Source organism: Bombina bombina, chromosome 6 (assembly GCF_027579735.1).
Source record: "Bombina bombina isolate aBomBom1 chromosome 6, aBomBom1.pri, whole genome shotgun sequence".
Taxonomy (NCBI): domain Eukaryota; kingdom Metazoa; phylum Chordata; class Amphibia; order Anura; family Bombinatoridae; genus Bombina; species Bombina bombina.
In genome coordinates, this window is record NC_069504.1 from 335,118,598 (window position 1) to 335,145,840 (window position 27,243).

General features: G+C 39.1%; 1 protein-coding gene across 1 annotated transcript in view; it reads left to right on the forward strand.

Moving 5' to 3' along the window:
* GLT8D2 (glycosyltransferase 8 domain containing 2) overlaps nt 1-27,243 on the forward strand; it is a 369,196-nt gene that overhangs the window by 279,272 nt on the left and 62,681 nt on the right. Inside the window, exon 7 of the mRNA XM_053716966.1 lies at nt 16,834-16,946. Within this exon, the coding sequence (XP_053572941.1) occupies nt 16,834-16,946 (113 nt within the window). The remainder of the gene's footprint in view (nt 1-16,833; nt 16,947-27,243) is intronic.

Here is a 27,243-nt window from a genome sequence, read left to right on the forward strand (position 1 = left end):
ATCTATCAGGGTCTGGAGGGACGGTCGGTAGCGTGGCTTATATGTAACAATAGCAGCTTTCAGTGTGCATTTCTCTCATGAAATACAGCAACACCATTTAACTTAATTTTCCACACGGCTAATCCTCAAAAGTCTACTATTCCACGCTAGACTCGAAATTTAACCAAGATGGCCGCGATCTTATGTTTGTTGCGGCAACTAGAGGCAAAGCTGGACATTTATTTCCTCGAGTTACATGAGGAACTTGTCTCAGAGCGAGATACCTCTGGAGAGGTATACATACCCCACACAAGGCTGACTCTGCATGCGGGCGCTTTATCGGCCGCCCCCTCTTCCTCTCCACCAGAGAGGTCAGAATCTAAAAACGATCTAGCTCCGTTAGGCACAGATACCCGCCAGCATTTCACCTCACAAGATGCCGCCTGGTCTGCAAGAAACATACCGATCCCTATAGGGTCATCAGACTCCAACGCCAGCGGCAACAGAGATCCTGTAGTACTTGAGGAGACAGTTAACTCCTTGGTGCGCAATGAAGAAGGAAAGGCCTCCGCTGCTGTCTCAGCTGCTGAACGCATGGTCCTAGAATTGGGAACGAGATCACTAACACACGCCACTTCAGGAGTGGGCTGGTCCAGGATAGAGAATAATAACAGAACACGGATCGTCTGGTTCAACTCAGCTCCTGAATTCTCAAAGCTACTCTGCAGTGGATTAGTTTGCTCAAGACCCCTGATGAATCTCAAGATAGGCATCGGCTAAGTTATCTTTGGCTGCTCCCGAGCTAATCACTACCTTTTAGCAGCTACAGCAAGGACTTGTTGCTTACCATTCTAGAGACTTGGTCGTAGATGAAAACTTAACAGTTTGATACCACGGACTGAGCCTGTCCCGCTGAGAAAATGTATTGTAAGACACGGTTCTTAATTGCTATTTTAACACTTGCTTGCTCCTTTTTATTTTCATGCTAAATGTTTCCCTTTGTAGATGTGTTTGGAGGGCTGTATAGTAAAGTCAATTGGCTTATAGTTATTTTAATGAGACTGTTTTCTCAAATATATACTCTCACATAGCCCCCTATGATTTTGTGATGCAGACAACCACTTACCCCAGTATTTAGCCCACATTGTGAGCCCAGAGGTTCATTACACCCCACGCAGGTACGGAATAGGTTAAGCTATATATAGCTCTGAAACAGGTCCATCATCTCTTCAGCGGGGACAGCCGCTGGGATTTATGAGGGCAGAGCTTGATTTCTGAGAAGATTTCTCACACTGCCTAAGGTTATTGATCTCTGAACCCCAATCCAGGAACGCTAGACATGGTCCCACATAGCTTTAGTATTGGCTGAATCATATTACTATTCTCTATACCGGTAACGAACTCCCAGCCCTGCTAGTCTTCCTTTTCTCAATGCCTTCACAGAGACTGGTGCATCCCTCACGTTTATTGATCTAGTTGTAAGTTAACCCCTTAATGACCGGACCATTTTTCAGTTTTCTTACCCTTAATGACAATGGCTATTTTTACATTTCTGCAGTGTTTGTGTTTAGCTGTAATTTTCCTCTTACTCATTTACTGTACCCACACATATTATATACCGTTTTTCTCGCCATTAAATGGACTTTCTAAAGATACCATTTTTTTCATCACATCTTATAATTTAATATAAAAAATATATAAAATATGAGGAAAAAATGGAAAAAAACACACTTTTTCTAACTTTGACCTCCAAAATATGTTACACATCTACAACCACCAAAAAACACCCATGCTAAATAGTTTCTAAATTTTGTCCTGAGTTTAGAAATACCCATTGGTTACATGTTGTTTGCTTTTTTTGCAAGTTATAGGGCAATAAGTACAAGTAGAACTTTGCTATTTCCAAACCACTTTTTTTCAAAATTAGCGCTAGTTACATTGGAACACTGATATCTGTCCGGAATCCCTGAATATCCCTTGACATGTATATATTTTTTTTTAGAAGACAACCCAAAGTATTGATTTATGCCCATTTTGGTATATTTCATGCCACCATTTCACTGCCAAATGCGAGCAAATAAAAAAAATTGTTCACTTTTTCACAAATTTTGTCACAAACTTTAGGTTTCTCACTGAAATTATTTACAAACAGTTTGTGCAATTATGGCACAAATGGTTGTAAATGCTTCTCTGGGATCCCCTTTGTTCAGAAATAGCAGACATATATGGCTTTGGCGTTGCTTTTTGGTAATTAGAAGGCCGCTAAATGCAGCTGCGCACCACACGTGTATTATGCCCAGCAGTGAAGGGGTTAATTAGGGATCTTGTAGGGACCTTGAAGGGTTAATTTTAGCTTTAGTGTAGTGTAGTAGACAACCCAAAGTATTGATCTAGGCCCATTTTGGTATATTTCATGCCACCATTTCACCGCCAAATGCGAGCAAATAAAAAAAAAAGTGACATTTTTCACAATTTTAGGTTTCTCACTTAAATTATTTACAAACAGCTTGTGCAATTATGGCACAAATGGTTGTAAATGCTTCTCTGGGATCTCCTTTGTTCATAAATAGCAGACATATATGGCTTTGGCATTGCTTTTTGGCAATTAGGAGGCCGCTAAATGCTGCTGCGCACCACACTTGTATTAAGCCCAGCAGTGAAGGGGTTAATTAGGTAGCTTGTAGAGAGCTTGCAGGGTTAATTTTAGCTTTAGTGTAGAGATTAGCCTCCCACCTGACACATCCCACCCCCTGATCCCTCCCAGACAGCTCTCTTCCCTCCCCCACCCCACAATTGTCCCCGCCATATTAAGTACTGGCAGAAAGTCTGCCAGTACTAAAATAAAAGGTGTTTTTTTTTTGTTTTTTGTTTTTTTTAATTATTCAGCTGTGATGGACCCCTGCCTTAACCCCCAACCTCCCTGATCCCCCCCAAACACCTCTCTAACCCTCCCCACCTACCTAATTGCCACCATCTTGGGTACTGGCAGCTGTCTGCCAGTACCCAGTTTTCCCCAAAAAATAAAGTGTTTTGTTGTTTTGTTACATGTTTTATTTTTTCTGTAGTGTAGCTGCCCCAACCCCCCCCCCCCCGCCCCCCAGATCAAGATCCAGATCCTGATCATTTTTGAAAAAAATTCTGCCAGCCTCCCTCTTACCTAAATTCATTGGTGGCAGTGCCAGTGATTGCTGCGCGTGCGTGCACGCAGCCCCCGCACGCTCCCGGCATCCGGCGTGCACAATACACTTGAAGGAACCGGATGCCGGGTAGCGATGGGCCGCCCACCCTCCTCCCTGTAAGCTCCCACCCACCAACGAACGGCCGCATCGCTACCGGTGCAGAGAGGGCCACAGAGTGGCTCTCTCTGCATCGGATGCTTTCTAAAGGGTATTGCAGGATGCCTCAATATCGAGGCATCACTGCAATACCCTGAGAGCTGCTGGAAGCGATTGCGATCGCTTCCAGCACTCTGTAAGACAACTGACGTACCAGGTACGTCCATTGTCACTAACTGCAAGTTTTTGCAGGACGTACCTGGTACGTCAGTTGTCATTAAGGGGTTAAGCCCTAAATCTATAACTTGTTGTATTTTCCTCACCACATGTTCCTTTACTATCTGTAGATGTTTTGGGGCCCTCTCTAGGTAGGTCTAAGGGGATTGTTAAAAATGATTATGCCCATTTATGCTACCTACGTATGAGCTGCATAACTAAGTACCTGAGCTTGTGTACGTAGTAACATAGTCCTTTGCGTAAACGACTGCACAGTTAGAGATGGGGCGATGTAATCATGCTCTAGATACAGTAGTTTATATTAGTGCTGCCTCAATATCCCTTTGCGGTTGTCTCCTGTAGATCCCACCGATATCGCATTGCTTAGGCGGGGTAGCCCTGTGATATGCTCACAATATACAGTTGTGATGTTTACATATAGGTCAGGCTGAGATCTGCATGTCTCTGTTGTTATTTCTGTTATAATATTACTTATATAATCCTTAAATTAAGATTTACATGTATGCTTGATTGTATATACTTTCCAAAACATCTATATCTAACTAGACAGTGCCCAGATAGCAAACATAACTCATGTTTACGCCTATAATATATGTGCCTGTCTTCTACAGTGATATTTTGGTGGGCCATTGCTGAGTCCCTAGAGTATAAGCTTTTAATTCATATGGCAGTATACCAAATAGCCTTAACAGAGGAACAATTTGACAGCTATATCTCTCATGGAGCATTAAGCACAGCCCTTATTTAGATCCTTAGGCACAGGTGTATATATAGGATTCTACGGGAATATTATGTGCTATAGATATATCTTATCATGTTCCACATTACATCCTGAGGATCTTATGTCACTACCTATTTACTGCATATACAACAGGTTATCCCTCTGAAGTCTACCCTTTGTTTGCTTGTTTAATTTATAGAATATGACCCCTGCTCACCTCTCCCGCCTCACTAATCTAGTACGTTATAAGACTCCGCCCCCCCCATCTCCCCCCCCTACTCCACTTCGAGCAGCTCTTGCCTTTCTCCCTCCCCGCTAACTTGGTCCAAAAGTGGCCAAACCAGATCTAACCCCCAATTGCCTTAAATGCTGTCTCCTCTTCAGATTAATTAACTGTATGACCAGCAATTGGAGGATCATTCCTAGCTTTATTATATACAAAAATGAGGTTCCATTCCCCTCTATCTCTACTCAGGTCACACATATCTCTTAACTATACTCTTGTTTGTTAGATTTTAGTTGTATATCTCATTGCTCACAATATATGTAACGTGAATACCTGACACTGTCCAGTATTATATAACTTTGGTTCTGATATTCTCCCAGAGACGTTCAAATCTCATGCCAAGAATGTCTTTATCTCTATTCTCCTGTTATGTTTTCGGGTATCTAATGTATGTCTTATTGATATATTTTTATTGTCACTGGATGAATATGTTCTGTAATGCTCTTTATAACCTCAATAAAAATAATATAAAAAAAAAAAAAAAAAACTTTTCTTCCTTAGTCAAACCTATCACTGACATGACCCGTAAGGAGAATGATCCTCTCCATTGGTCACCTACTGTCATTTTGAGAGTCTTAAGACTGCCTTTGCTGCCGCTCCAGTTCTGGCTCATCCTAACCCTGTCCTGCCTTTCATTCTTGAGGTCAATGTGTCTGATACTGGAGTAGGTGCCCTCTTGTCTCAACGTCCTACACCTGACGGCTCCTTGCATCCGTGCGGTTTCTTCTCTAAGAAATTGTCTCCATTGGAGTGCAATTATGAAATTGGCGACAGGGAATTACTGGCCATAATTTTGTCACTCAAGGAATGGAGGCACCTTCTCGAGGGTACTAGCATACCAGTGCTCATTCTTACTGACCACAAGAATTTGACTTATCTATCCGAAGCAAAACGTTTGTCGCCCTGACAGGCCAGATGGGTGCTAATTTTGTCTTGATTTAATTATGTGGTCTCGTAGTAAGAAAGTTAGGGCTGATGATTTTCACCTCTGTCCAAGGAGGAGTCTGTACCTATTCCAGTTATACCTCCTGACCATATTTTGGCCGGGCAAGAACCAAATGATTTGGTCTGTCACTCGACAATTCTGGTGGCTTCTTCAACCTATTGCTAATGGTGAGCGTCCTTGGACACATCTTTCCATGGACTTCATTGTCGAGCTCCCTGTTTCCAATGGCAATATTGTTATCCTAATGGTGGTTGACTGTTTTTCTAAAATTTATACACAAGGATTGAGGATAGGAAAAGAGAACCTAATCCTCAAAAAAGACTACAAAAAGCAGCACTTAGTCGGTTGGGATATTCAATGCAAAATTAGCATATATGCATAGAAGTATTTGACTTGGGAACTGAACAACAAATAGTCCTAATGTGAACAAGGGGAGTTCAATTAAAACATAACTTTTATTATATACAAAAATAAAGAATTATAAAACTGGAAGATTTTATTAAAAAACACACTTAGGATTTCTCATATAATATTTAACAAGTTAGTGATAGTTATTACTATTGTGCAAAATGGGTTGAGTCCCACCAATAGGCCCTTTATAACTTTGTATAGGATATTGTTATCAAACAACCTTAACTGTCACAATGGGTGTATCTGCTTTAAGAAACATATAGTCTGAAATAGTTAATTTCAAATATGACTGATATCTGTATATTGCCTGAAAAAGGTCTCATAAATGCTTAAAGGGACACTAAACCCAAATTCTTTCTTTCGTGATTCAGATAGTGCATGAAATTTGAAGCAACTTTCTAATTGACTCCTATTATCAAATTTTCTTAATTCTCTTGTTATCTTTATTTGAAATGCAAGAATGTAAATTTAGATGCCAGCCCATTTTATGGTGAACAACCTGGGTTATTCTTGCTGATTGGTTCCACCAATAAAAAAGTGCTGTCCAGAGGCTGAACCTAAAAAAAAAGCTTAGATGCCTTATTTTTCAAATAAAGATAGCAAGAGAATGTAAAAAAATTGACAATAGGAGTCAATTAGAAAGTTGCTTAAAATTGTATGCTCTATCTGAATCACGGAAGAAAAAAATTGGGTTCAGTGTCCCTTTAATGAATGAGTCTAATGGTAGTATCTATTGTAGGAGTTCAGTGTTGGCTCACTTCATTCGTCTTTATACAGAGAGAGTACCTGGTCACATATATGTACAAGAGGGGTCATGCAAGGAGATGATTGAGTAGTTCCTTCTACTGTTTCTGGCAATTACATATCTCTCTATGAGGTATAAGTATATAACGTGAGTCAACTGGGTGTCTACCATCTAATATAGATCTGGGGTAAACGATATGTGATAATTATTCCCAAATGGTTGTCACACCCATTATATAATATATCGATATCTTATTCTGAATTATAGCGCATATAAGAAAAAGGTTGATTAATAGAGCCCTATATAGATAGGACTGATCTGTGCTTGTGAGATATTATAGCACCGCTTAAATTCACTGCTCAAAGTATTGACGAAAATATAATAAAAAGTTACCACGTAGGCCAAGGTAAAATAGGTATTAATCTATTCCTTGTTAATATGTCTCACTTAAATTTAATATTCAAGGATTGCTGGTAAGATATTATGAATTGTCTGTAGTGAAATAATATGTATTGCCCAGTTTTTTCATCAGCTGTGGTTCTCAGCGTTAATATAAGTAACCTTATTAGGTAGATTTATTGCCCTCTCAATGAAATCAAAAGCCAGTTCTATTAGTTTCTATTATTACAGAGAACACCTCTATATGTGAGGCTCTGCTACCCAATCTGTCTCTAGTCTAGTATGTAGATCGTTAGTACAGAGTATATATTAGTTGCTACCACAATAGCTGGCGTAAGTCAGACAAAATATATCCAGATCACGTTTACAGTTGTAGCGTCTCTATATGTAAGGCTCCGTTACCCACTCTGCCCACAGTCAAATATATAGAGATCGTTGATATAGGATCTGTATTAATTGCTGCCAAAATATCTGTCTCAAATAGGGAAAATATATCAAGATCTCGTTCTCAATTGTGGTGTTTTGGGGGTTAGTGGTTAGTTGCTAACACGCTGTATGAGAAGGACTAGGAAATGTTGCTGTAATGTCGCAACAATGTTTAAATTCTCTATTGAACAAATTTTATGAACAAAAAATACAATACAAACTACCATGCAAGCCAGATTTTAAAAGGTTGTTAACCTATTTTTGTTAATATATCGCAAATTAGTTTAAATATCAATGGATTGCTGGCAGTGATAATATATTGTATGTAGTGAAATAGTAAATATTTCCCAGTTATCACAACAGTTGCGATCTTAAGCAATAGTGTGAGTAGCCTTATTAGATGTTAAGCAAGATATCTGTGTTATATATTATATCTAGTAAGGTTGCATACGAAATATCGGGTTATTAATATTTTAAAGTTAAACCCCAGAACATGCACAATAGTGGCTTAACCGCCACTGCTGGCAGCTACAGCCTAGTGAGCGTACAATTTTTAAAGTAAGTAAGAGAAATAGCCTAAGGCCATCTAAAACACAGGAGCTCCAGGACTCCTCACCAATACCCTATCTGCCCTGACATGTTTCGCCTTAACGGCTTTATCAAAGGAATTTTGGCCGGGCAAGAACCAAATGATTTGGTCTGTCACTCGACAATTCTGGTGGCCAGCTCTTCATTCTGATGTTGCTGCGTATTTTGCCTCCTGCTCAGTCTGTGCACACAATAAGACTTCTCAACGTCTTCCTGTGGGTCTTCTTCAACCTATTGCTAATGGTGAGCGTCCTTGGACACATCTTTCCATGGACTTCATTGTCGAGCTCCCTGTTTCCAATGGCAATACTGTTATCCTAATGGTGGTTGACCGTTTTTCTAAAATGTCACATTGCATTCCCTTGAAGAAGCTGCCTACCACTCAGGAACTTGCTTCAATTTTTGTCTGGGAGGTCTTCAGTTTACATGGGTTACCCAAGGAGTTAGCCAGTTTGTGTCCAGATTTTGTCGTTCCTTTTGTGCTCAAATGGGGATCCAGCTTTCATTCTCCTCGGCATATCACCCTCATTCTAATGGGGCTGCAGAATGGTCTAATCAATGGAACAGTTCCTCCATTGCTTTGTCTCAGATCACCACAATAATTGGTTTGAACGGTTACCTTGGGCAGAGTTCGCTCGTAATAGTGCTATTAATGCTTCCTCCCAGTTATCCCCATTGATGGCTAATTATGGGTTCCAACCATCCTTGTTGCCCGATTCATTCATGTCTCAGTGTATTCCGGCTTTGGAGAAGCATCTCCGGCAACTCTGTTCCACGTGGGTGCAGATTGAGGATTGCCTTCATCGTTCTATGCAGCGCCAAAAGTTCCAGGCTGATCGTAGGCATCTGCCCGCGCCTTCCTACCAGGTTGGTGAGAGGGTTTGGCTGTCCTCCCGCACCTTGAACCTTCGGGTGCCTTCCAATAAACTGGCTCCCGTTACGTTGGTCCTTTTCCAATACTCCGACTGGTCAATCCTGTGGCCTACGCTCTTGACCTTCCTCCTGCAATGCGCATCTCCAATGTTTTTCATGTCTCCCTCTTGAAACTATTGGTTTGTAATCGGTTTACCACTGTGTTGCCTCGTCCTATCTCTGTTGGCAACCATGAAGAATATGAGGTCAGCAGCATTATTGACTCTCGTATGTCCAGGGGACGCGTACAGTAATAGGTTCACTGGAGGGGCTACGGTCCGGATGATCCCTCCTCTGATGTTCATGCTCCCACCCTCCTCCGTGCCTTCCATGTCCCGTTCCCCAATAAGCTTTTTGTCCTCTGGCGGGGAAGGGATCGTTGAGGGGAGGGTACTGTCAGGGTTTTTTCCCTGCTTTGTTTGCCATGTGCTGCTGGCATTTTACTTACCTCTTACTGAATCTGGTCCAGAGTGTCTGATTCTGCTCATTTCCTGCACGCCCTCTTATGACCAGACTGGTGTACATCATCTGTGTGAGACAGGTTGCAGTCTCAGTATTGTGATGTCATCACTTATTATTTAAAGGGCCTCTGTTCAGTATGCTTTGCCCTTGCATTGTGTCAGACCTGTTTGTGAGTTCCTGTTCCTGTGTATTACCCGGGTGTCTGACGTCCCTCCTGGTTCGTGACTCGGCTCGTCTGACTACTCGCCTTGGCTCCTAACTCGGCTCATCTGACTACTCGCTTTGGCTCCTGACTCGGCTTGTCTGACTACCAGCTCTGGCTTTGACTCCTGGCTTGTTATTTGACTTGTGGACTTTTTATTATTTCTTTGTTATTAATAAAGGTGTGATTATTTTTGCACTTCTCGTCTCCGTTTGTTTCCTGGCACTTTGAGAACAATGCAAGGCAGTGGCCTCTAAGGCTAATAAGATACTAGTATGTATTAAAAGAGGCATTGATGCAAGGGTGGAAAGCATTATTCTGTCAATAAATAAATCCCTGGTAAGACCTTACCTTGAGTATGGAGTGCAGTTCTGGGGACCAATCTCAAAAAAAGACATAGACTTAGAAAATGTTCACAGAAGGTCCACAAAACAAATATGGGGAATAGAGAATTTAAGCTATGAGTAGATGCTAGCTAAACTGGGTCTGTTTTCTTTAGAAAAAAAGGTGCTTGAGAGGTGACATAATTACTCTATATAAATATATTCAAGGTCCATATACAGAGATAGCAAAAGCTCTGTTTATTCCAAGACAATTGTTTGTGGCAAGAGATCACAATTTAAGGCTGGAGGAAAGAAAATTAACTCTCCAGCAACATAAATGGTTTTTCACTGTAAGAAAAATCTAATTGTGGAACTCTTTACCTAAGGAGGTAGTAAATGCCAATACCTTAGATATGTTTAAAATGGTTTAGATACATTACTAGAAACAGAATTTAGGGATATGATTGCTTATGTTAAATGGGTCACCTTTTTAATGGAATCACTAGAGCTTTTTTGTAAATATATTAAGATTTGTATTGGTTGAACTTTGACTTCTGTCTTATTTTCAACTTTATCTACTATGTAGTAGTAGTAGGAGAAAACACAAAGCGGGGTTCCAGACAAATGATTGGTCTATTAGCTTTTTGTGCATGGTCCTTCTCTTGAAGCCTTCCTAGGTGTCTTGTGTCTTGACAAGTACATAAACCTAAAAATTGTTCTAAATAGTCTCAAAAACCAACCCTTCCTTGAGTTTATCTGATAGACTTTTAAGAAAGATCACTTCTAAGCCATTCTGGTCCCAACTGGTATCAGCAGCCAGAGTACAAAACTCGGCATAATGGGCTACTGAGTTAGTACCTTTTTGAAGATCTAGTAAAGCTGCCTCTGCTGTGGCTGCACGTCAAGGTTTATCAAACAGATGGCCAGATTACAAGTTTTGCATTATGAGTGGCTCGGTAATAACTTGCAAGTTATTTCCACCGCTCACCTTTAATAGCGTTGATATTACAGGTTTAGGTTTCCAAAAAAACTGTATTTGTGGGCAATATGGCAGTGTTGAGCTCCAAACTGCACACAAATACCAGCGCTGCTTTTACGTGCTTGTGCACGATTTCCCCATAGACATCAATGGGGAGAGCTGACTAAAAAAAAAGCCTAACACCTGCAATAATGGAGTGTAAAGCTCCGTAATGCAGCCCCAATGAATCAATGGGGAAAGAAAATGTATGTTGAAACCTAGCACCCTAACATAAACCCTGAGTCTAAACACCCCTAATCTGCCGCCCCGACATCACCGACACCTACATTACACTTATTAACCCCTAATCTGCCACCCCCAACGTCACCGCCGCCACTATACTAAAGTTATTAACCCCTAAACCTCTGACCTCCCACATCACTAACACTAAATAAATATATTAACCCCTAAATCTAAGTCTAACCCTAACACCCCTAACTTTAATATAATTAAAATAAATCTAAATAAAAATTACTATTATTAGCTAAATAATTCCTATTTAAGACTAAATACTTACCTGTAAAATAAACCCTAAGCTAGCTACAATATAACTAATAGTTACATTGTATCTATCTTAGGTTTTATTTTTATTTTACAGGTAAGTTTGTATTTATTTTAACTAGGTAGACTAGTTAGTAAATAGTTATTAACTATTTACTAGCTACCTAGTTAAAATAAATACAAAGTAACCTGTAAAATAAAACCTAACCTGTCTTACACTAAAACCTAACATTACACTAAAATTAAATTACAAAAAACATTTATCTAAATTACAAAAAATAATAAACACTAAATTACACAAAATAAAAAAGAAATGATCAAATATCAAACTAATTACACCTAATCTAATAGCCCTATCAAAATAAAAAAGCCCCCCCCCCAAAAAAAAACATAGCCTACACTAAACTGCCAATGCCCTTAAAAGTGCCTTTTGCGAGGCATTGCCCCAAAGAAATCAGCTCTTTTACCTGTAAAAAAAAAATACGAACAACCCCCCAACAGTAAAACCCACCACCCACACAACCAACCCCTCCCAAATAAAAACCTACCTAGAAAACCTAAGCTCCCCATTGCCCTGAAAAGGGCATTTGGATGGGCATTGCACTTAAAAGGGCATTTAGCTCTTTTACGGTGCCCAAAGTCCCCAATCTAAAAATAAAACCAACTCAATAAACTCTTAAAAAAACCTAACACTAACCCCCGAAGATCCACTTACATCTTCAAGACATCCGGCACAGAGCATCCTCTTCTTTCACTGGCTATTGAAGAATGAAGTTTCCTTTAAATGACGTCATCCAAGATGGCGTCCCTTGAATTCCAATTGGCTGATAGAATTCTATCAGCCAATCGGAATTAAAGGGTAAAAAATCCTATTGGCTAATGCAGTCAGCCAATAGGATTGAGCTTTAATCCTATTGGCTGATTCAATAAGCCAATAGGCTTGAGCTTGCATTCTATTGGCTGTTCCAATCATCTTGGATGACGTCATTTAAAGGAAACTTAATTCTTCAATAGCCAGCGAAAGAAGAGGATGCTCCGCGCCGGATGTCTTGAAGATGGAGCCGCTCCGCGTCAGAAGGATGAAGATAGAAGATGCTGTCTGGACGAAGACTTCTTGCCGCTTGGATGAAGACTTCTCCCGGCTTCTTTGAGGGCTTCTTGCGTCTTGGATGAAGACTTCTCCTGGCTGGATGAGGATGGATGTTCGGTCTTCAAAAACTGTAAGTGGATCTTCAGGGGTTAGTGTTAGGTTTTTTTAAGGGTTTATTGGGTGGGTTTTATTTTTAGATTAAGGACTTTGGGCACCGTAAAAGAGCTAAATGCCATTTTAAGGGCAATGCCCATCCAAATGCCCTTTTCAGGGCAATGGGGAGCTTAGGTTTTTTAGGTAGGTTTTTATTTGGGGGGGTTAGTTGTGTGGGTGGTGGGTTTTACTGTTGGGGGGTTGTTTGTATTTTTTTTTACAGGTAAAAGAGCTGATTTCTTTGGGGACGTTTTAAGGGCCATTGGCAGTTTAATGTAGGCTATTTGATAATTTCTTTTTTATTTTGTGTAATTTAGTGTTTATTATTTTTTGTAATTTAGATAAATGTTTTTTGTAATTTAATGAATTTAATGTTAGTGTAATGTTAGGTTTTAGTGTAAGGCAGGTTAGGTTTTATTTTACAGGTAACTTTGTATTTATTTTAACTAGGTAGTTAGTAAATAGTTAATAACTATTTACTAACTAGTCTACCTAGTTAAAATAAATACAAACTTACCTGTGAAATAAAAATAAAACATGAGCTAGATACAATGTAACTATTAGGTATTTAGGTATTAATTGTAATTTTGTTTTGGAATTATTTTTATTATGTTAATGTTAGTGGGTGTTAGGGTTAGGGTTACGTTAGGGTTATGTTAGACTTAGGGTTAGGTTTAGGGGTTAATAACTTTAGTATAGTGGCGGTGACATTGGGGGCAGCAGATTAGGGGTTAATAAGTGTAGTTAGCTTTCAGCGATTTTGGGGCAGCAGATTAGGGATTAATAACAGTAATGTAGGTTGCGGCGATGTTAGGGACAGCAGATTAGGTATTAATAAGTGTATGTAGGTGGCGACAACATTGGGGGCAGCAGATTAGGGGTTAATAATATTTAACTAGTGTTTTCCATTGCGGGAGTACGGCGGTTTAGGGGTTAATATGTTTATTATAGTGGCAGTAATGTCTGGAGCGGCAGATTAGGGGTTAATAAATTTATTTTAGTGTTTGGTATGTGGGAGGGCCTCGGTTTAGGGGTTAATAGGTAGTGTTAGTGTACTTTGTAACACTTTAGTTATGAGTTTTACGTTACAAAGCTGTAACATAAAACTTATAACTACTGACTTTCAGGTGGTGGTACAGATCTTGTAGTTATAGGCTGTACCGCTCATTTTTTGGCCGGACAGGCTAACTCGAAATACCGGCACTGTGGAAGTCCCATTGAAAAAGGACTTTTTAAAAAGTGCGGTAGTTACGTTGCGTGACGGCCAAAAAAGTGTGCAGTACAGCTGTACCTACAAGACTCGTAATAGCAGCGGTAGTGAAAAAGCAGCTTTTTCACTCATAACGCAAAACTCGTAATCTAGCTGATTGTTAGTAATGTTTCCAAAAATAAGAATTATCTAGAATAGGGTCCTCTTTCTTAAAAAGGGTGAAACCCAAGCAAGAGCTCTTTCTTTAAGAAGTGAGATTACAAAGGTGACTTGGGCTGCTGATGAGTTGAAGGGTATAGGGTCATTTATGAAGTGTAGGCAACACTAATTTTAGGAAATCACAACATTTGTCAGAGTAGCCATAAAACTTTTCAGGAATTGACAGTTTAGATAAAGAGGTAGGTCTAGGTAAAGTTAGGTCAGAGTCCATAGTAGGTGCATAAGTGATATGCCTAGGTAAAGCTGTTATCTGTATGTAAGCCTTGAACATCTCAATTGACCCAGTTTAGTATCAAGACTTGGTAAATAAGTGTAATGGATGCCCAGAAAGTGTTCTTGGTGAGTCACAGCTTTCACTACTTCTTCAGGGTCCATTGTGGCCTATTGGTAATGTAGGAGTAGTGGTAGTGAAGTACTTGTCAGTCCAGGTTGGGACCCTCAGATGGAGTAGTTAGTAGTGACAACACTGGACTCAACACTCAGTATAAGGCCCAGGACATGACCCATAAAAGTTTGAAAGAGTAGTTTGTGTTTGTTTTGGCAAAATCAGCAAAGGTTCAGCCAGAAAGGTACCAAAGAGTTAGACAAGATATGGTCAAAGACAAGCAGAGGTTCAACAACACAAAGGTTACAACAAAACATCTACCCCTTTGCTTTTTCATCTACTTTCTGTACAATGGTATCCAGGGCCGGACTGGGACCAAAAAGAGGCCCGGGCATTTTAGGGCAAAGAGGCCCAACACCACCCCCCCCAAAAGAATTAAGTAAAAAAATATATATATATATATTTTTTATTTTTTTTTTAACTTTTTTTTCTCCCAATGACCCACCTACCAGTGACCACCTGACCCAGGACTAGCAAGCAACCCACCAAAATAAATATTGTGTGCTGTGTGGTGCAGCCACGTGACATGGAGGAGTCCATCATGGCACGTGTAATCCTCATGCATTCCCCATGGCCACAGCACAGACTCAGAGACTGAGCAGCTCAGCTGTACATAGTATATAGTCTCAGATGCATGTGACAGATATAGACACAGTCACTCACACACTGAACGTCCAGCCAGTCCTAGTTAGTTAGTACTATTATTATACTACTGCAGCTGCTGCTGAGTCAGCAGCGCTGACTAGATCACTTACTAGGCTAAGCAAGCTGTAAAGTAAACTACAATCATAGTTTAGTTACTAGTAGTAGTACTGTACTGTATAAGTCAATCATCATGTCAAGTCAACTCTATATATAATAAATAATTATAATATTAATAAGACCACCATCACCAGACCTACGGTCAGTGCGGTCACCTACCTGCCCAGCGGACCCGGCCCATGGCATGATGATGGCGACATATTTCCGGCCTCGCCGCCTGCTCTAGGCCTCCAGCACTGCAGCTCTTCTCCACCTCCAACCTGACACACAAGTCACGTGGTGGACCCGGCACGCGGCATGAGTGTGTAGCTGCGTGCAGGGCGTGTGTCTATCACAGTTTGCGCGCCATAAACATTCCAGTCAGAATCCAGATTGAAGATTCCATGGGCCTCCCTCGCCCTCCTCCCTCCCCATTCTAATTGGCCGCACGTGCGCACTGCTTCCGGCCACTGTGAGTGACGTCGGAGTCTGATGTCACTCACAGAGGCCGGGCCCGGAAGCAGTGCGCATGACTGTCGTGCGGCCAATCAGAAAAGGGGGAGGCCCATGGAATCTGGAATGTAGATGGTGCAGCAGCCGCGGCGGCCCTGAAAGTCAGGGCAGGATGAGTCTGAGATGATGATAATTAATTTCACAGCCAGGCCCAGAGACAGAGAACTAGTTGGTTGTGGGGCCGCCGTGCACGTCATAACGGTACGACGGCCGCGCCGCGTGCGCACCTTGGCACTGAGTCTCGGCAGTGAGAGAGAGTGACCACACAGTCACAGAGAGAGTAATTGAATTTGTAAACAACAGTTGAAGAAGTTAGTAGTATTACACAAAGTCAAACAAACATAAATAATTACAAGATTTATTAAATATAAAAAAAAAAAAAAGTCAAAATTTTTTTCTCTATGTGGCGTGACTGAGGTCGCAGTGGGCGGGGCTAAACTACATTGCGGCCAGTCCGGGCCTGGTGGTATCATCCCACAAGCATTGTTCCGCTTTAGAACATGTTAAGAATTCCCTATTATGGCTGTACAGAAAAAAACAAAATTTCAGCAAAAATAAATAAAGAGAAATGGTAATCCATTGTGAACCATCCTGCAAACATATTTGTTCTGAGGAGGATCTTAAATATTGGAGATGCGAGAATAAAAAAAAATCAATGGACGTTGGCCTCTACTGCTCTCAAAGGTATATGTCCATTTTACCTGTTTTTGTTGTGATAATAGTGTTAGTTACTGTGTAGGGACCCCGATACTACTTGTTAAGACCTATTGTGACTTGTCTAGATGTGACAATAGCCCTGCTATGTGAAGAGTAGCTGTTTATCCCCTAAAACTACCAAATGAGTGAATCATCTGGTTGACAAAGTCATCAATACAGCCTTAAAAATATAGTAACTAAATACAAAATGTATATGAAATATATATTTGCACAGATGAATTACTATATTAAAAAATAAGATACTTGTGACATTATGATGAGATATAAATGAAGTTCCCTTCAGTGATTTACCCTAACTTGAAAACATTTAAATGTTGCTGCTTTATACTAAATAATTTATTTTTGTAATTACACCCCATTATTTTGTTTACCAGGAGACATTCAAGAGCTGTACAACACAAAAATATCAAGAGGTCATGTTGCTGCTTTTGCTGAAGACTGTAACTTGCCCTCACTTCAAGACATGATTAATAAAGTGGGTATACAGGTGAGTTATGTGGTTAGAGATTAATGATTAGGCTGAAAAAACAAAACATTAATCACAAAGAAATAAATATGCTTTATATTAAATGCTGTTCTGATGAATTTGTATACTATACCAGACCACTGTTACCAAACCACAATATACATAACCTAGAGTACCATGTTTGGTTTACCATTTTATGCATTGTTTTTAGTATGTAACTATAAATTGTTTTTCTTTCATACAGGTGGTGAAAGTACACAATCCATTACTCCTGGGACTTGCTCTTCCTTACCACTAGGAGGAGGCAAAGATTCCCAAACCCCAAGAGCTCTGTAGGTCTGTTTTCCCCTCAGAGTACATTATTTGTCAGAGGGATGTACAATATATGGGGTATGGTTTGTGACCCTCTTTTTCACCTCATGGGAAATTTTGTCACAAACCTTCCATAGTGGTCTCAGGGACTTGTCTTTTGCCTCTTTTTATGGCTCTACAATAAACTCCTATTCTATTCCTATTTATTAGTAGATGAGTGTCTGTTGGTAAGCATCATATTTTTATTTATATGACACTCTGTAGCCTAGTTTGGCCATTTATAATTATATATTTATTTGATATATACTGTAATAACCTACTAACTGGCCTCCCCCTCTCCCGCCTCTCTCCCCTTCAATCCATCCTAAATGCATCTGCCAGACTAATCCACCTCTCTCAATGCTCTGTTTCTGCTGCACCTCTCTGTGAGTCCCTTCACTGGCTCCCCATTCACAGCAGAGTTACATTTAAAATTCTCACCCTGACCTACAAAGCCCTCATCAATGCTGCCCCACCCTACCGGTCCTTACTCATCAACAAATATACTCCAGCCCGCCTCCTAAGATCCAACAATGACCTGCTCCTTGCGTCCTCTTTCATCACCTCCTCTCATGCTAGACTACAGGACTTCTCTCGTGCGGCACCAACCTCTGGAACACACTTCCTCAAGCTTTCAGACTTTCACCTAACCTCTCCTCCTTTAAACGTTCCCCAAAGACCTTTTTTGTTCAGAGAAGCTTATCACCCGACTCATTAATAAATGAACTTCACTTACCTAACAGTTGCCCTCATCTATCTCCTCACTAATATTATTTTCACATGTGCAGTCCCCACCTCCTGTTTCCCATCCTCCTTCCCATCTAAATTGTAAGTTCCCACGGGAATAGGACCCTCAATTCCCCCTGCATTTGTCTTTTATTGTATTGTTTCTCCGTTGTACTTTTATCCTTGTACCCATGGGCAGCGCTGTGGAATCTGTTGGCACTTTATAAATAAATAATAATATATATATAGCCTTGGTACAGAATCCTTATATTTATTTTTATTCCCCTTTAAAAAAAATTTGCTCTAGTTGGATTTATGGCACGCTGAGTTTAGTTTTTAGTTTTTTTACAGCATGTTAGCCTTCGGGACTGCGTGCTTCGGGATAGCGCTCTTGAGCTCTCAGGATTGCACACATCAGGGATTTTCATGCGCTTAGGGGCATTCATTTTTCCCACCCTTCGTGGCAAATTATGTGTTGCGCTTGAGCTAAAAAAGTTAGACACAAGAAATAAAGTATTTCACTAATATTTATAAATATTAAAAGTAAAATGTATGCTTTTAATTCAAATAAATGTTTTAAAGGGATATAGTATATAATAAGGCGTTGGATTGGGAAGGAATAAAAAATGTAAACACATACAACATGTGTGTATGTATGTGTGGATAAATATGTCGTTCTAATATCACGATTGCATTGTACCAAATATGTTTTATACTAAAAACACATTTGTTACAGTGCAACAGCATTATTAGAAGTAAACCCATTCAATACAGTGTGGTCTATTTCTAATATTGCAATCACACTATACTAAACTTGTTCTATTTTAATAACATGTCTGGTATAGTCTGATTGCAATAGTCGAAAATAAGCCAAGTAGACCAAGAAGTCCACTGCTGCCTCCAAGTCTGCATGAAGGTGCAGCCCCCATTCCTGACAAGTTTCTGGTTGGAGGCAGATTGAACCCTTTCAGGAGGCTTGGAAGAGTTTTATTCAGGATCCTTCGGTATTAGAATTTTCTTTCTCAAAGGTATTGAAAAAGCTATAAAAAACATTCTGGGGGAAGATTCCTCCTATCTCGAGTTTCCCAATATCCCTTGTTTTTGCAAATGCTTTTATTTGTGATGCTATCATTGAAATGTATACCAAAAACATGGCTCCGTCAGTCTTGACAAGGAGAGCTTTGTGGCTCAAATCTTGGTCAGCAGATATGGTATCAGGGGTCAAGTCCTACAAAAAAAAGTGTGGTATCTCACCAAGAGTTCCACCCCCCCCCCCACACACACACACACACACACACACACACACATACAATTAATATCTCTTCCTTTAAAGGGAATGATTTTTTTTTATTATTTTTTTTAAAACAAGCTTTATTGAGCATTTTTCAAAGATTACATTTACATCATATACCAGAGTCAGGTCATTACATAATCGTTTAGTGTAATAATTAACAGATGCTGGCAGTTGTAAGTCATATTATCATGTGTTCATATACATTTTCTATTAAAATGCTATGCCCAACAAGCCTGTTGTATTTTTTAACTTTTCTAATATTACTTCAAACATCAAGAGTAAGTTATAACTGTGTGTCAAAACAACTACAATAATGAAAGAGAGAAAAAAAAAAAAAAAAAAAAGAGAAAAGAAGGGGGGAAGGGGAGGGGGAAGGGGTTGGAGGGAAGGAATGGGGGGGGTGTTCCTGGTATTGCATTATTTGGTGTCGGAGCTATCTTTTTTTATATACTAGTGTCTCTCCAGGTGGCTAGCATCATTTCATGTGTGTCTATTTGATTGGTTTTGAAGTAGTGGAATCTTTCCAATATAAGCAGTTCATCGACTGCGTGGATCCATTCCTCTAGGGTTGGAACATCCCTCGACTTCCATTTCTTAGGTATCAATCTTTTAGCTCCTGTGAGCATTATTAACATCAGCGCTCGTGTGTGTGGTGCTTTGACTGTAGGCAATTGGAAAAGAAGGGTTGCTTCTGGGGTATTTGGGATGGTAAATTGCAGTTTGTCTGACATGTGGTTGATCACCCTGTGCCAGTAGTCTTTTATTTTTGGGCATTCCCACCATATGTAAATAGGGAAAGATTTTATGTGCACCTGATCTAGACGCCATCATATCTACTATTTTTGTTACTCAAGATAAGAAGTGTAATGGAAAAGGTAAACCTTAAAAAAAAAAACTCTTCCAGACCTTCCTAGGAAGCTTATCCTTCCTGGAACAAGTCTAAACAGTCCAAAAAGTATTCTTCCACTCCCAATTAGCAATGAACATACGGCTCCTATAAATATTAATAGCAGGGAGCAGATTACGCCTTTTTCAAAATGCCTGGTCTAAAACTGTACAGGATTCTTGGATTCTAAACCTAGTTTCTCAGGGGTGTAGGATGGGTTTCAGATCAAGGCCTCCCAGAGGAAGGATTCTTCTGTCCCATGTTTCAAAGAACCCTTTGAAGGCTCAAATCTTTCTTCACTGTGTTTAAGAACTAGAACTAATTGGAGTAATAGTTCCAGTTCTGATTCCAGAACAAGGCCAAGGTTTTTATTCCAATCTGTTCATAATTCCAAAATGGGAGAAAAGAGGGAGCTTTCTGGCCAATTCTGAATGTAAAGACTCTAAACAAATTTCTCAGAGTTCTTACCTTCAAAATGGAAACAATTTGAGCAATTCTAACCCTTGTTCAATAGGGGCAGTTTATGTTCACAATAAATTTAAAGGATGCGTTCCTTCATATTCCTATCCACAAAGACCATCATCAGTTCCCTCATTTTGCTTTCAAAGACAAACATCAGTTTGTTGCTCTTTCATTTGGTCTGGCAACCGCTCCCAGGATTTTCACAAAGGTTCTGGGAGCCCTCTTGTCTTTGATTCAGACCCAAGGTATTTCAGTAGTTTCCTGGATGATATCTTGGTACAGGCTCAATCTTTACCTTTAGTTGTATCTCATATCAACAAACATTTGTTGTTTCTTCGCAATCATGGCTGTAGAATCAAAGTTCCAAAGAGTTCTCTATCTCCTCAGACCAGAGCATCCTTTCTTGAAGTCATAATAGACTCCACTCCTATGAGGCTTTCTCTAAGCTATTTCTCTAAGCTATTAACCCCTAAACCACTGTCCCCCCACATTGCCAACACTAACTAAACCTATTAACCCCTAAACCGATGCCCCCCTTCATCGCCAACACTAACTAAACCTATTGACCCCTAAACAGCCGCCCCCCCCACATTGCCAACAATAACTAAACCTTTTAACCTCTAAACCGCCGTTCCCCGTGATCGCCGACACTAACTAAACCTATTAACCCCTAAACCGCCGCCCCCACATTGCCAACACTAACTAAACCTATTAACCCCTAAACCGCCGCCCCCACATTGCCAACACTAACTAAACCTATTAACCTCTAAACCGCCGTTCCCCGACATCGCCGACACTAGCTAAACCTATTAACACCTAAACCGCCGCCCCCCTATCCCCAACACTAACTAAACCTATTAACCTCTAAACCGCTGCTTCCCCACATTGCCAACACTAACTAAATCTATTAACCTCTAAACTGCCCCCCCAACATCGCCAACACTAACAAACCTAGTATTAACCTCTAAACCACCGCCCCCCACATCACCAAAAATAAATAAACCTATTAACCCCTAAACTGCCACCCCCCACCATCGCAAACACTAAATAAAATAATTCACCTCTAAACCACCATCCCCCACATCGCAACGAGCTAGATTAAACTATTAACCCCTAAACCTAACACCCCCTAACTTTAACATAATTAAAATACAAGCTAGTTACAATTTTACTATTTACTAACTACCTAGTTAAAATAAATACAAACTTACCTGTGAAATAAATATAAAACCTAAGCTTAAATTAAAAAAAAAAACTAACATTACTTGTTTAAAAAAAATCTAATAATACTTAAAGCCTTAATCTAAAAAGAAACCCACCCCAAAAATAAAAAAAACTACCATTACAAAAAATAACAAACAAAACTATCCAAAATAATGAAAATTATTCCAATTCTAATACCCCAGTTTAAAAAAAAAGAGAGAGAGAGAGAGAGAGAAAAAAAAAAAATAAAAAAAAAAATAATAATAATATAACACAACACGGCCCGTGTGAACGGGCTTTAGGACTAGTCTATAATAAACTACCAATAGCCCTTAAAAGGGCCTTTTGTAGGGCATTGCCCTAAAGTTAACAGCTCTTTTGCCAAAAAATTAAAGTACCCCCTAACATTTACAAAAAAAAAAAACCTAACTAAAAAAAAACTAATAAAAGGGCATTTGTATGTTCATTGCCCTTAAAGGGCATTCAGCTCTTTTACATCTCATTAAAAATAAAAAAAAGCCCTAATAAAAAAAAAACACCCACCAAAAAACAACAGCCAACAGCGAAGCATCTTCATCCAGACGGTTCCATCTGTATCCATCATGGGACCGGCATCTTCTATCTTCATCCCAGCGGAGGTGAAGCGGTCCGTGGATGTATGGAGGCGGAGGTCCATTGGTCCGACGTGCAGGTCTGCTGCCCACTGAGGATTGAATGCAAGGTACCCCTTTTATATTGGGGTACCGTTGCATTCCTATTGGCTGAAAAATTCAAATTAGCCAATAGGCTAATTGTTCAAATCAATGAAGAGGACGTCCCTGTCGGACCGATGGACCTCCACGTCAGACCGATGGACCTTCGCCTCCGTCCATAACTTTCCGCAGGGATGAAGATAGAAGATGCTGGTCTTGCAATGGATGAAGATGCTTTGCCGCTGGGATTAAGATCTTTTGCTGGACTTTAGGAACTGTGAGTACTGATTTTGGGGTTAATGAGCTGTAAAAGAGATGAATGTCCTTTTAAGGGCAATGCCCATACAAATGCCCTTTTTGGGGCAATGGTAAGATTAGTTTTTTTTTAGTTTGGGGGGTTTGTAATGTTAGGGGTATTTGTTTATTTTTTTGGCAAAAGAGCTTTTAACTTTAGGGCTATTGGTAGCTTATTATAGATTAGGGTTTTTTTTTTATACAGGGTATTAGAATAGGAATATTTTTTATTATTTTCGATAATTTCGTTTGTTATTTTTTGTAATGGTAGTTTTTTTTATTTTTTTGTAATTTAAGTGTTTATTATTTTTTGTAATTGTAGTTTAATTTTTTTGTAATGTTAGGTTTTATTATTTTTATTAATGTTAGGTTTTTTTTGTTTTTTTTAAACAAGTAATGTTAGGTTATTTTTAGTTTAAAATTAGGCTTTATTTTTATTTCACAGGTAAGTTTGTATTTATTTTAATGATTAGTCAGATACCCAAGGGGAAACCTGAAGTTGGCGCATAAACTTAAGAATTCCTTATAATAATAATGTGCAACAGTATACAACTGTAGTGAAACAAGTGATAATCATGAATGTCAATTGTGAATATTAATACATATACATTAAAACTAGCATTTGACGTGAAAAATAATAATGAATTGATACTAAAACTTTAACATATATATCTGTATTGTTATTAGTGGAAGTCCACACAATAAAAAACCTTTACAGAGGGGAGTTCCAAAGTGCAGAGACGAAATGAAACATGCAGTGGTAATTCCTCTATGCTGGCGTTGTGGAGTGATTACCCTGTGTTAGCGTGATGTTTCCAAAAGATGAGGTTAACAAAAGGATAGTCCAGTGTTGCCGTTGAACATAGTGATGAGGCTTGCTCCGCTCGGGTAACAAGATGAGATCTTGGATTTACTGCAAAGTTCCCACAGAGAGACCACTCGTCGTCACAAGGGTGACCAGTGAGCTGACCACTGCAAGTGTTAGCCTGCCTACATAGCACTTTGTTTCACAAGTGCCACTACCATTGTGAGTAGTTTTTCACTTTTGTTTCTCATTATTTGTAACGGATTTCACTATGAGGCGCCCCTTCTCTTTCTTCTGTATTTATTTTAACTAGGTAGTTAGTAAATAGTAATATTGTATCTAGCTTATGTTTTATTTTTATTTCACAGATAAGTTAGTATTTATTTTTAAATTTAGCTAGTTGCGATGTAGGGGGATGGCGGTTTAGAGGTTAATTATTTTATTTAGTGTTTGCGATGTGGGGGGATGGCGGTTTAGGGGTTAATAGGTTTATTTAGTTTTGGCAATGTTGGGGGGCGGTTTAGAGGTTAATAGTTTTAGTTAGTGTTGGCGATGTGGGGAACGGTGGTTTAGAGGTTAATAGGTTTAGTTAGTGTCAGCGATGTTGGGGAACGGCGGTTTAGAGGTTAATAACTTTAGTTAGTATCGGCGATGTCAGGGAATGGCGGTTTAGGGGTTAATATCTTTATTTAGTGTTTTAGTTAGTGTTGGTGATGTTTGGGAACTGCGGTTACATGAACAATGAAAAATTCCAAATATGAATAAAGAATGGATCTGAACATTCGGAAACTGATTTATTCGTTTTCGGAAATTTTGTTATGGTGCCGATTCGGAAATTCAGATTCATCCGACTCTCCGAATCGCCCAAAATTCGACCGAAAACTAAATTCAGCCGAAACGAATTGCACATGTCTATCTGGAAGTGTTCAATCAGATGGTAGATCAATGGGGTCTTCCAGTGATAGACTTAATGGCTTCTTGTTTGAACAACAAACCTCACAGATGTTTAACGAGATCCAGGGATCCTCAAGCAGAGTTAGTGGATGCTCTAGCAACTCCATGGTCTTTTAATCTGGCTTACATTTTTCTGCCAATAGTTCTTATGTTCAGAGTTATATCAAACAGGAACAATCACTGGACATCTTGATTGCTCCAACTTAGTCTCCAAGAACTTGGTATGCAGATCTGACTCTGATGTCCAGTTGTCCCCCATGGCCTCTAAGACAAGATCTTCTATCACAAGGTCCCTTGTATCATCAAGATCTCAAGTCTCTCTACTTGACGGCTTGGACACTGAATAGTAAGAAGTGAATACAGCGCCAACAAGAGGCCAAGGGATAAATATACTCACAGAGAGATAAAAGAAGATTATTTAATGAACCATGTTAAAAAGCATCAGTAATAAAAGACTATATATAAAAAATGTAAAAAGCACATATAAATAAAATTACAAATACAGGAATATCTTACAGAAGCGGCTCAAAGGGCCAAAGCTGATAATTACAATAAAAACAGAGGTAATAACAGGTGATCAGTGTGAGTGGTACACCAGAATAAGAGTGTATACTAATAAAACAGAATTAGCCTAAGTACAACTGTAGCAAGTGCATCAAGCAAAAAACTAATAAACAATAATACAAACAATAGTGTTCAAAATTAGTGTTACAAAAATAGTGTTCCAGGGACACTTTTTAGGATACCATAGGAGCAGCTGACAGGTGCTAGGATCCAATCAGCTACTTCAGCAACCACACTCAGGAATTTGGATCTGTTAAAGTAACTAACATTGGAAGGAATCAATTTCCTCACTTTCACCTTGCTTTTCATCACCCATTTTTTCCATTTTTTTGTTTTGATTGACTTATTTTTGTTCTTCACTAACATTTGTTGATCAACTTTTTGAATACTTTTTTGGATTATATTTTATATTTTATTTTTTATGTTATTGCATATTGTGTATTTTATTTAATTATATCTTAACCTCACTGGATTAAGTAGCTAGCATTTTTATATCCATTTGCACTCACTCACTATTTGATTGTATCTATACAATTATTTTGCTACCCCCCTTTTTTTGCACTGCAGTGCATTTTTCTATTTTTTGGAACACTATTTTTGTAACACTAATTTTGAACACTATTGTTTGTATTATTGTTTATTAGTTTTTTGCTTGATGCACTTGCTACAGTTGTACTTAGGCTAATTCTGTTTTATTAGTATACACTCTTATTCTGGTGTACCACTCACACTGATCACCTGTTATTACCTCTGTTTTTATTGTAATTATCAGCTTTGGCCCTTTGAGCCGCTTCTGTAAGATATTCCTGTATTTGTAATTTTATTTATATGTGCTTTTTACATTTTTTATATATAGTCTTTTATTACTGATGCTTTTTAACATGGTTCATTAAATAATCTTCTTTTATCTCTCTGTGAGTATATTTATCCCTTGGCCTCTTGTTGGCGCTGTATTCACTTCTTACTACTTGTGCATATTTTTTGGAGGTTGGTTAGGATCTCTGTTTGGATACTGCTTGGGGATTACCTTAGCGCTTGTACACACACCCTTTTTCACTATTGGCTTGGACACTGAATGCTTGATGTTGCAGCAGAGAGTTTTTTTTGATGAGGTGATAGAAACCTTAATCCAAGCCAGAAAACCTGTTACTAGAAAAATTGATCACGGGATTTGGAAAGCTTTTCTAGTGTGGTGTGAATCTTCAATTGACATTCTTTTAGAATTCCTAGGATTATTCAATTTCTACAAGAGGTTTTGAATGAAGGTTTATCTGCTAGCTCTGTAAAAGATCAGGTTTCTGCTTTGTCTCTGTTATATCATAAAAATATTGTGAATCTATCTGATATTCATAATTTTGTCCAGGCTTTATCTATAATTCATTCTGTGATTAAACCAATTTGTCCTCCATGGAATTAGAATTTGGTTCTTATAATTTTACAGGTTATTCCTTTTGAACCAATGCATTCCTTGGGCATAAAATGTATTTCTTGGAACATTTTGTTTTTATTAGCAATATTTCCTGCTATCTGCTATATTTAATTGTCAGCTCTTTCTTGTGAGTCACCCTATCTTATTTCTCACCAAGATACAGCAGTTTTAAGGTCAATATTTGATTTCTTACCAAAAGCTGTCTCAGCTGATAACATAAATCAAAAGATTGTAGTTCCTTCTCTTTGTCCTAATCTTCAAAGGAAAGACTTTTTCATAATTTGGATGTGGTTAGGGTTTTACTTACAGGCTACCAAAGAATTTAGGTAATCTACTAGTCTTTTAATTAATTTCCTGGGTCCACGGAAGGTCTAAATGCCTCAGCTGATTCTTTAGCTACTATACATAGGTTCTTGATTCACAAGGCAGGCAGGTAAGTATCTTCCAAATCCTATCACAACTCATTTCACTAGATCTGTCTCTACTTCTTGGACTTTTAAGAATGAGGCTTCAGTAGAGCATATTTTCAAGGCAACAACTTTGTCATCCTTACTTTTACTAAATTCTACCATTATGATGTTTTTGCTTCTTCTGAAGCCTTTGGTGGGAAAATCCTCCATGCAGCAGTGTCTGGAAAATAGATTCCTTTTCTTTTTCT